The 10897-nt window shown below is 44.3% G+C and overlaps 1 protein-coding gene and 1 non-coding gene across 3 annotated transcripts; both read right to left on the bottom strand.

Annotated features, from left to right (window-relative positions):
- Positions 1 to 1621: 1621 nt before the first annotated feature.
- On the bottom strand, positions 1622 to 10891 carry GSTO1 (glutathione S-transferase omega 1). 2 transcript variants are annotated; one of them, XM_009875097.1, is made up of 5 exons: positions 10804 to 10891; positions 8149 to 8371; positions 6812 to 6913; positions 3355 to 3461; positions 1622 to 1929 (listed from the first exon to the last, which is right to left on the bottom strand). In XM_009875097.1, the coding sequence occupies exons 1-5, from the start codon at positions 10860 to 10862 to the stop codon at positions 1776 to 1778; spliced, it is 645 nt and encodes a 214-aa protein (XP_009873399.1). In that variant the 5' UTR covers positions 10863 to 10891; the 3' UTR covers positions 1622 to 1775. The 2 variants fall into 2 exon arrangements, with proteins under 2 accessions (XP_009873399.1, XP_009873400.1); XM_009875098.1 differs by lacking the exon at positions 6812 to 6913 and having other exon boundaries at positions 1776 to 1929.
- TRNAV-GAC lies at positions 4369 to 4451 on the bottom strand. Its single transcript is given in 2 exon segments — positions 4369 to 4404; positions 4414 to 4451. It is a non-coding gene; the product is annotated as a tRNA-Val (tRNA).
- Positions 10892 to 10897: the final 6 nt, after the last annotated feature.

The raw sequence follows: 10897 nt of genomic DNA, 5'->3' as shown, positions 1-10897 counted from the left end.
CTAGATCGACGTTCTGACAACACACCTCACAGCTTTACGCTTCCTTTGGATTCTCTAATGACAATCTACAAAACATGTACAGCATCAGATCTGGACTGGAAAATTTTTTAAAGAACATCAGCACTCTGGAAAGAAGAGCAGAGTAATTAGTATTTCTCTAAGTAGTGCCAGATGTGTTTAGAAGCCACAAAAATACATACAAGGGGAAAAGCCTGCACAGCTTGAATTAAAGCTAGTAAGAGCATAAACAATCCTCTCTAACAGCCACAAGCTGACAGACCAAGTTACTGCTAATTCCTTTTCCTCATCAAATCTGTCTTTCATATCTGCTTTCCCTCTTGAAGTTACACAAGCGTGTACCTCCTCAGAGTTAGTGTGCTGGGGCAGAACACAGTAAAGGTGAAAAAAACCAAAACATTAGTCCAGTCTTTCTCCAGAGAAACTCCAAGATGCTCAATGCCTCAGTTACCAGGAAAACCATAAACCATGACCTTCTGCCACGCTACCTTACCTCACTGCAATGGAAGATAGATGGGGCAGCCTTGTGTATCCCATGACAACCTCAGTACCACAGGAACCACAGCCCTGCGCTTGAACATAATGTTTTGCCTTATTTCTTTCTGCACACTTACTTCCTGGAACTAGGGCTAGTTTGGGTTGTTAGTGGTTTGACAGAGAGAGAAATACACAACTGAGCAACAACAGAATGGGTTGTAGTTGTTTCAATCCCCTATGTGGAGAGGAAGAGAGAGAAAGAAGTCCTTCCTCTCACTACTTTTGACTCAGATAACCTTGTCCCCCGTTCTGCTATATTAGCACATGGTAGAGCTTCAGAGATATCCAGCTGCAAAGCTCTGATCTTGCCATTTACCTGCAGGAACAGAACATACTTATTCCTTCACCAGCAGCAAGACACCACCAGTACATAATGCTCTGACTGAATTCCTACTTTAATTCTCTGATTTTACCTTCATCTTGACATTTATAGCAACACTTTTGAGTTCTGGAGCAGAACAGAAAATAGATGTCCTGCTCAGGATATAGTTTCTGTTAGTCTTACTCCCTACTCCAGCCTTTAGAATAATTGAAGTTAGGACCTAGAATAAACATGACCCTACTTCAGAAAGACAGAGAAGGATTATAACCACACACTCCCCTTGCACATCAAGCTCAAACTGGAAGACATTCATGGATGGTCCCTGCAAAAGTGACTTCAGCAGAGATAAGTGGTTAAGGTTGCAAGTTCAGTAATCTGACAGTAGAGTTCTCTAAAAGGGAGGACAGTTTGTACTAGGTAACCACATCTCAATTTCAGCAACCATACCATCTGTTTTAGCCTTTACAATGCCTCACTCCTCTCCGCACAACCAGTCCAGCAACTAATAGCTGCCTGGAAAGAGGAAGGAAAAAAGAAGTGTTGAAAGACAACATTGTTTGCTTATTTATTTTCAAGACATCGGTATTACAATTATTAAAGCAAGTAACAGAGTTAGTTCAGGGACCGCCCAGGACCAGCACCTGCAAAGAGGTCTGAGTAACAGAACATCACCTCTGAGTAAAGCCAGTATTTTCCCTCATGCGATACACATGGCCAGCAACTACTTCCCATCCCCTGCCTGAAGCCAGCATGTCCACCTCCTGACAGGAAGGAGTGGAATTCAGAGAAGATTTCTCAGCCTTTTCAGCACAGACTTACCCCATTGTGAAATGCAACCACAGAAGAGCTCACACTGAAAAAAAATCACTGACACTTCAAGCCTGTGCCTAGTGGCACCTCAGAGCCCATAATCACATGCCTCAGGACTGTTCTTCAAATAGAGTTGGAGGTAATCTTTGAACATCTGTGGATCAGTCATTGTAGCCTTGACAGCAGGGTCCTCCTTCATGGCCTCCATCCAGCGCTGGAGCTTTGGGGTGTGACTCAAAGAGCTACAGGAAAAGGAAAGCAACTGAGTAATGCAAATGGGAAACTTGGAGGGCATCAAGGAAGCAAAACAGCTTGAGTAGTTCTAGATTACTGCTTGTTTTGCCTTCTCCCTCCCAGTATAACTTTCATCTCAAGAGCAGGCGACGGAAATAACCCTCAGATCATAGAAATCAGATCAGCATTTGGGAAACGAAAGAATTCTCATAGAGCTTGTGCACTCTGCAAAGCTGAGCAAAACCACAAACGCGCACTTATTGTGCAAAATATCAACATATTTTGCTTATGCTATCCCTGCTGCAAAATACTCGGCTCTCACTTATCATCTCCTCTGAGCTGAGGGCAGAGGCTTATGCACCACTGCCTCCCTCTGGAATGCTTTGTAACGGTGGTTCTTGAAGCAAGTGCAGCGTCCTCCTCCACACCCCAAGAACCTCTTCTCTCCTCTCGCATGCCAAGACAAGTTGTGCAGTTTGTACCACCCTGCAATCCATCAGCACAAGATATAGACCTAGTTTACTGAGGAAACTAGAATTTTACTAACAGACTAAATCCATAAACTCACTGAGACACATTTGAAAAAACACACCATGTGGCAAATTGACAGCTTAGCAGTGTAAATTGTTATTTTCACTCTCTCCTGGCAGATTGATCCCAGTACTTTGCATTACAATTTCCAGCTCCCAAGCGTAGTTAATGAATAACTTCTCCAGGTACCTCCTAACCCTTACCCAGAAAGCATCTTTTCTTAACAGACAATGGTTCAGATCCTCAGCCATTCAAACACCTTAATTGACTCTAGACCTATGCTCCCATGTCGCCTGTAATACCTCCCCTTCCAATCAAGGACCACACAGGAGACAAAGCTGGTCAGCAACTGAGGAGTAAAGCCCTCAGGTTCTAGTGCCCAAAATTTCAATGCCAAGGATTCCCTGCATCTTTCTTGTTCTTCAAGAGTAGTTTGGTCACCAGGGTGAAACCAACTGTTCTGTACTCACCTTCTTTTGTCATCCGCTTCCTCACATAAAACAGAAGTAAGAAGTCAAATTAAGTCAGCTATAAAACAGTCTTCCTTCGATACCATTTTTGGACCAAGACACTTGAACCTAGGCCTCCACACCTCCATCCCCTTCAAATAAAGACCATTTTCAACTAAGATGTTAGGGATGAGGAAAAGTCCTATATTTTGACCACTTCTTCCAGATATGTCAAAATTATTTGATAAGAAAACAGACTTGGGGAAAAAAGTTTGTTTACAGAAAATCCCTGACCAACTTACCTGTCTTTTGAGAGGATGCCTCCCCCAACTGTAACATAGTACAAACCTTCTTCAACAGTCCCCAAGAGTGGCCCATTGCTGTAGACTATAGGCAAAGCATATTTATGCTGCAGCACTTCAGTACACACTACAGGCCAGGCAAGGTACTCACTCCTTCAGCTGGAACGGTTCCAGACGTTCAAACCAGGGCCAGATCATGTAGTCAAACATAGAGATTGAGTCCCCACCATAAAACACAGTGTTGCGTTTGGACAGAATCTGTGGGAAGGTGAGAGACAACAACTGCCCTCAGAAGGAAAATTACCACAACAGAACACTACAGTAACAAAAAGCCCACTTTGTAGTGGAACTGCAGGGATCAAACATCAAATAACAGAGATACAGCACATTTCTCCTGTGCATGCAATACTTGGGGAATCAGAGCTAGTCAGTAAAGCAGCTGCAGTATAAATTTAACTATTTCATACAACAGTCAGTGCAGCTCTTCTCCAGAGGTTCAAAAACTGCCACAAAATATTAATCACTAGGAAGCTGCAGTTTGTACATGAACCAAAAGGAATTTAGCTCACAGGGTCTGTCAGTTTGTAATTTCTTACTTGTCAAAAAGCATTAATGGCACAGACTAATCAAACATAACAATGCACATGCATTTCTTGAGCAATAAAACCAGCTAAATTTAACATTCAGATAAACTAGAACTGTCTTAGCAGAGACACTTTTCCCATGACACTTGAGGCCAAGTGGCGTCAGGAAAGCATTTCCAACATTATATCTAGAACTGGATTCAATTTCAGGTGCAAAGGAAATCAGAAGCAAGTGTGACATCCCATTGTGGTTTGAGCCCACCCAGCTGGCAACAAAGAGCCACACAGCCCCTCGCTCCCTCCTACCCACTGCCCCTTTCTGGGATGGGGAGGAGAAAATTCAACAAAAGGCCTGAGGATAAAGATTAAGGACAGGGAGGACTCACTAATTATGGTCACAGGGGAAAATCAGAGTAGACTTGGGGAAACGAACATCGATTTTAGACAACAGAACCACCATCAGTTTACCAATCATAGAATGACAGAATGGCATAGGCTGGAAGGGACCTTAGAGATCATCTAGTCCAATCTCCCTGTCGTGGGCAGGGACGCCACCTCTCGACGAGACGAGACAACACACGGGGACCGAGCGGGAATCGAACCCGCGACCTCGGTGTTGTCATTGTTGTCAGCACCGCACTCAAACCACTGAGCTAACCAGCCCACTAATCAATTAGATCAGAGTAAAATACTGAGAAAATAAATAAAGTTAGATCTTAAAAATACCTTCCACACATCCCTCCCTTCTTCCCAGCTACTTCCTCCCCCTTGATGGAGCGGGGGGCAGTAGACGGCGATTGTTGTCTGTCCATTACACATTGTCCATTCTACTCCTCCCTCCTCAGGGAGAGGACTCCTCAGTCTTCCACTACTCCAACACAGTGTCTCTCTCATGGGAAACAGTCTTCCTTGAACTTCCTTGATGCAAGTCCTTCCCATACAGTCAGAGTTCTTCCTGAACTGCTCCAGCGTGAGTCCCTCCCACGGGCTGAAATCTTCCCAGCGAGACTGCTCCAGCATGGGCTTCCCTCGGAGTCAGGGAATGCTCCAGGCGCAGTCTTCTGCTCCAGCGTGCAGTCCTCCATGTGCTGCTGCAATCTGGATGACAACACTGTCGTTTATCTCCTTGGGCTGCAGGGGCTCAGCCTGCTACCTCATTGTGGGCCTTGGACAAATCTCTGCTCTGGTGCACTTCTCCCCCTCCTTCCCCACCAGCCCTGGTGACCACGTGGTTGCTCCTCTCACTTCCTCATCAAACAAAGAAGTCCTCAACACAAAGGAAGTTACCCAACAGCTTTCCCCTCTTAAATATGTTGATTGCAGAAGTGTTAACTGGCTCAGCCTTGGCCAGAGGCGGATCCAACTTCTAGCAAGGGAAGACCCTAGAAGCTTTGAACAAGAGCCATCCCTGTAATCACTCCACCAACTTGCTACCAAAAAACCCCACCAGACACAAACCCCACACACATCCATATTCAGCAGAAAGAGATCCTCATAGCTCAGCACAAAAAGCAGAGCCACAAAAAATGCAGCAAGTTCTCCTGTTACATTTATCCTTCTGATACGTTTCAAGTCCTACGGTCACCCAAGTTTAACATACTTTAGGGAACCGCCAGACTTGGTCTCTTCTTTCATAAGAAGACTAGTCCCTTGAGCACTTTAAAGGTGAAGCTTGAGAGACATTACAAATCTCTGTCCTTTTGGATGCACAACATGCAGGCATTTACTCCCAGTTCCATAATCCCAATGCTCTAGTAGAAATTCTAAAGCAGTTCTTCAGGAAACTACAAGCTGGCTGAATTACCAGGCATGTGACACAATACAGCCCAGCAGCTGCACAGTTGCAGACAGTAGCACAACTCCCTCTGTTGGGTAGCAGCAAACAAAATACAGAAGCGTTTCAAAACACTTCGCTTCTCAAATATCTCTTGCAATAGGCTGAGTGAAGTTTGCATGCCTCTCTTCCTCCCACTCTCAGCTGACTTTCAGCTGCTGCTGCAAAATCCTCAAGGGTATAGTAAAACAGAGACACTGAAGGAGCAGTAAGTATTTCACAGCACAAATAAAGCAAGAAGGTTAATTCTTCCTTAATGTTTAGTAGATGTGTATTTCAGGGAAGTGAAACACACGACTTTCCCCAAGAACTCATTTGTCACGTGCTCTCCTCCAGCATCAGCCTGATCAGACAGACAAGACTAATCTGAAAACAATTTTATTCTGGCAGCTCAAGAGGGCGGAGAAGCAGAACACACAGCATTGTTAGGAGACTTAGGAGGAAAGTACTAGAAAGTTATTGGTAGCTTTGTACCTGAAGAGAAACACTCTGGAGACATGCTTCTCAGTTGAGCCAGCAAGCATTAGTCATGGCTGCTAAAATCACAGGAAGAATGGGTTCATAATAAAGGCAAGTCCGACAGCAGTTCAGACTAGCCAAGAATCCCTACTGACGTGGATTGTGAATTTGCTAATAGAGCACCAAAGCCACATGACACTTTCTGGAGCTGTGCTGAAGTAGCATTATATCACTGCAGCAGAACAGGCCCAGGATCTAGGCAAAGGACAGATTACGTTCTGCTTCCCCACCCTGTCACCCCCCCAAAGATAACTTCTTGAACAGAAAAGATTTTATTTCATTATCAATGTATCTGCACTGATTTCAGTAGACCTACAGCACAGATGCTGCTCAGCAACTCAGACTCCTCAGCCGTTGCTCTTAGAACATGCTGCAATGGCTCCTTATATTTAAGGCACAAAGATATTTAAGACCACAGCAGAGAGCACTCAAGAAAACCCTCCCCAAGTCCATATAGACTTCACCACACAGGTGAAGTTTAGGTTAGCTACTTGGAATTTATGCTAATGGTGCTGTTCTGCATCTTATGCTGGGGGGAGTAAACTTGAGATAGCTCATTGCTCTAACTAACAACTGAAGGAGAAGAGATCTAGCTTCACAGGCCAAAGCACGAAAGAAAAAAGGATCACATAACGATTGGCAACCTGCTGATTGTCATGAAATACTCTTACCTCTTCAAGTTTGCCAAACTTTTCAACAATTTCTGCTTTCAGCGCCGTGGCATCCTGTCCCTCTTTGACTGCCACAACATACTTGAAAATTATGGGTGTTATCTATACAAAGGCAAGAATAAAGTGTTTAATGTTCCTATCATAATAATACAAGTCACTCGGAGCTTAAGACATTAAGATACTAGATGCAAATTAAATCTTAGAGATTTGAAGACTTAAATATTTAAGTCCATTAACAAAAAACTTTTATGCTTCAGAAAACATAAGTAAAGGCTTAAAGAAAGAACACATGCAAATACTAAAGAATTTTAGCCTTGTAATAGGAGAAGAAAAATGCTACCAAAAAAGTAGCACTAGAAGTGGCAAGGTGCAGAGTGGTACTCTTTTCCCAATCACACTTTTCTGAAATCCAAATGCACTGTAATTATTAACATTTAAGGCACTTTGAGAAAGAGATATGCAGCCCAGGATATGCAGACTTATATAAACCTGTGCATTTTCTAATTTGATAACTGCCAGAGAAATTAGCATACAGTACCAGGAAGCTGCCTAGTGGCCAATTTTAACTAAACTATATTCATAGGCAAACATTCTTCTGAGATCTTGTCATTCCTACAATCAATGTTGAGTGCATGTTTTGTTTCTTCCAGCATGCTCCTCTGTAACCCTCTTCCCAACACATATATTCAGAAAAGCCTGTTGTAAACATATCCTCCCTTCTACTCCCTTCCTTGTCCATGTCTTTGCATCTTCTGTTGCTTCCTCTCTTCTGCTGCCTCAAATCCAAACTGATTTCTTTCACTTCCTAGACCCTTCAAAACACATGCCTGTACAGAGAGGTTACTTCCAGGCAGCCACAATGTGCACTTCCAACCCCTAATGAGAGCCAAAATCAGTCTCTTTAATACATATCCCATGTCTACAGCCACCTGCCATCTCCTGTCCCATGTTGCAGGCTCTGTCAGGCACTCCTCACATTTGGCATTCACACCTCCAATGGAAAGACTCAAAATAAAATACAGCAATTGCCACTGCCTAGGCCTCAAGCACCCGGCTGGTTTGGTCTACTAACCTTTCATCTACTGTAGGATACTCAAAATTCTGCCTCAGTCATATATGATTTCACTGGCTTAGTTGTCTTCCTGCACCTATCCCCACAGATAAGTGCTGGGATCAATTCAGACACACAGTGGTTTCAATGTGCTTAGAGCAAGAGACCCCAAATAACCCTTGCTTTCCCAGATACAAGACATGCCTTAAGAGCACTGGCAGCAGAGCTACAGGTTTTGCTGCTATGGTAAAGTAAGAAACACAATCCCACCCTGATCATGCAGTACCTTTGAGAAGTGTTCCAAGAGCATCTTCTGAAAGGCTCGCTCATATGGATCTGAAGGCATCAACTTCTTCCCCGGAAACGCTTCTTCCAAATATTCGCAGATGATTGGGGACTCATAGATCAGCTGGCCCTTGCTGGTCTCCAGAACAGGAACCACCCCAAAGGGGCTCTTCTCAAAGAACCAGTCAGGTTTGTTCTTCAGATTGATGTTGATTACTTCATGGCTAAAAGAGCAAAAGAAAAGTTACCTGAGAGGCTGAATCCTCATTCCTCTGCTCTCCTTTGTCTTCCCTGAAGCCCCCTTGCAGGACTAACCATTTGGCACACAGAAATACTGCCAGGGAGCACTTCCTGTTGCTATAGAAAATCAGCACTGATAATGAGTACTTTGTTAAACTAATAAGAGACACGTGAACAGCCTGCAAGAACACTACAGAGGCAGCCCTTACAGACATGCTAAAATAAAGGTCAAGCTCAGAATGCAGCACAATTATCACATGCAGGTTCACAAGCATAAGGAAGAAGGTCTTGATTGCAAATAAGCTACACTGCAATTAAGAACCACAGCTGAACTTTGATCTTACACCAAAAAACAAATCAGGAGAGCATCCTACCTACTTATCTTTCCCACTCCTGTAGTTTAACCCCAGCCAGTAACTAAACATCACACAGTTGCTCTCTCACTCCTTTCCCCTCCCAGTGCAATGGGGATGAGAATTGAAAAAACCCTAAAACTTGTGTGTTAAGAACAGTTTAATAACTACAATAAAATAATAAAAACAATAGAATACAATAATAATATTAAAAGGAATATAACAAAAAGAGAGAAAACCAAAAAAACATGGTGCACAATGCAATTGCTCACCAACTACTGCCTGAGCAGCGATCCACCCACCCCAGCCAACTCCCCTCAGTTCATATACTGGGCACGATGTATGGAATACCCCTTTGGCTAGTTTAGGTCAGCTCTCCTGGCCACACTCCCTCCCAGTTTCTTGTGCGCTTGCTTGTGGGCAGAGCATGGGAAACTGAAAAATCCTTAGGTTAGGATAAATGCTACTTAACAACAGGTAAAACACCCATGTATTATCAACACTGTTCTCACACTAAATTCAAACCACAGCACTCTGCCAGCTACTAGGAAGGAAATTAACTCTAACCCAGCCAAAACCAGGACACCCACCTATGGCCTCACACAGAACAGGTGTTTACAAACCCAATTCTTATCTTGCAGTCAGGAGAACTGAGTGGTAAGCATTCACTACACTAACAGGAACTCCTAGCCCTGTGCTGGTTAACAAATCCTTGGCAGGCCTGGGACTTCGTGAGAATCAGAAAAAGGTGAAAAAAAGTTATTTTGAAGCTGTAAACTGAGGGAAGCATTAGTCCCCATTCAAATACACTGAAACAACATGGCTATCTTGAAAAAGAAATAAATACAAGTACTGAATTCTATTAACTTACTAGGGCAGAGGATTGAGATGTTATAGGAACACAGTACATTTCCTTTTAAAAAGGCAACTCACTACTGTGTTTTGCTACGCAATAATATAATGGCAACACTGAATATTCATATCTCCCAGAATTTTCACTGCAGCTTACATCAAAATCAAGCAACCACATACATTAAGGCTCTATTCACATTTCACAGAATTTCTTTGGTTGGAAGAGACCTTTGAGATGATCAAGTCCAACCATTAACCCAGCACTACCAGGCCACCACTAAATCATGTCCCTAAGCACCAGATCAACACATTGTTTAAATGCCTCTGGGGATGGTAATGACCCTTTCAGTGAAGAACTTCTTCCTAATATCCAGCCTAAACCTCCCCCGGCAAAACTTGCAGCCATTTCCTCTCATCCTATTGCTTGCTACTAGGGAGAAAACGCTGACCCCTCCTCTCTCCAACCCCCTCTCAAGTAGTTCTAGGGAACAATAAAGTCTCCCCTCAGCCTCCTTTTCTCCAGGCTAAACAACTGCACTTCCTTCAGCCACTCCTGATATGGCTTGTTCTTCAGGAGCTTCACTGCCCCTCTCCAGACATGCTCCAGCGCCTCAATGTCCTTCTTGTAGTGAGGGGCCCCAAACTGAGCACAGAACTCAAGCTGCGGCCTCACCAGTGCCGAGTACAGGGGCACAATCACCTTTCTGCTCCTGCTGGCCACACTGTTGTTGATCCAGGCCATTGGCCTTCTTGGCCACCTTGGCACACGGCCGGCTCATGCTCAGCTGCCTATCAGCCAACAGCCCAGGTCCCTTTCCAACACGCAGCCTTCCAGCCTAGCCTGTAACTTCCACAGGGTTATTGTGACTCAAGTGCAGGGCCTGGCGCTTGGTGTTGCTGAACCTAGAACAAGCCCAAATGCTATTATGGCAAATGCTCAGGACGACACGTGAGATAAAAGAGTATTGGCCTGAGGTTTTTCCTTATAGATTTACGTTGATCCTTGAAATAACTGACTGGATACACAGCCTACTTACACCCCACACAGAGTGCTTCTTTCCAATTTCAGCAAAACACTCCCGCCCCCTCAAAAGGTCTTATAGGGAAGTCACCCACAGAAACGGATTTTTGTTCAGTTCTTTCCCAAGAGCTATTTCGAACACCCAGGTACGAAGGGGAAGCTTCAGCTCCCCGCCCCGGGAAAGCCTCACCTGATGCCTTTTGCGCGGAGGACGAGGCGCGTCCTCTGGGCGAAGGGGCAGAACCGCATGCTGTAGAGCCGGATCAGCCCCTCGGGCACAGGCC

The sequence above is a fragment of the Apaloderma vittatum genome, unplaced genomic scaffold (genome assembly GCF_000703405.1).
Source record: "Apaloderma vittatum isolate BGI_N311 unplaced genomic scaffold, ASM70340v1 scaffold8418, whole genome shotgun sequence".
NCBI lineage: Eukaryota > Metazoa > Chordata > Aves > Trogoniformes > Trogonidae > Apaloderma > Apaloderma vittatum.
The sequence above is the reverse complement of the archived record's forward strand: the minus strand, read 5'-3'. Positions and strand labels throughout refer to the sequence as shown.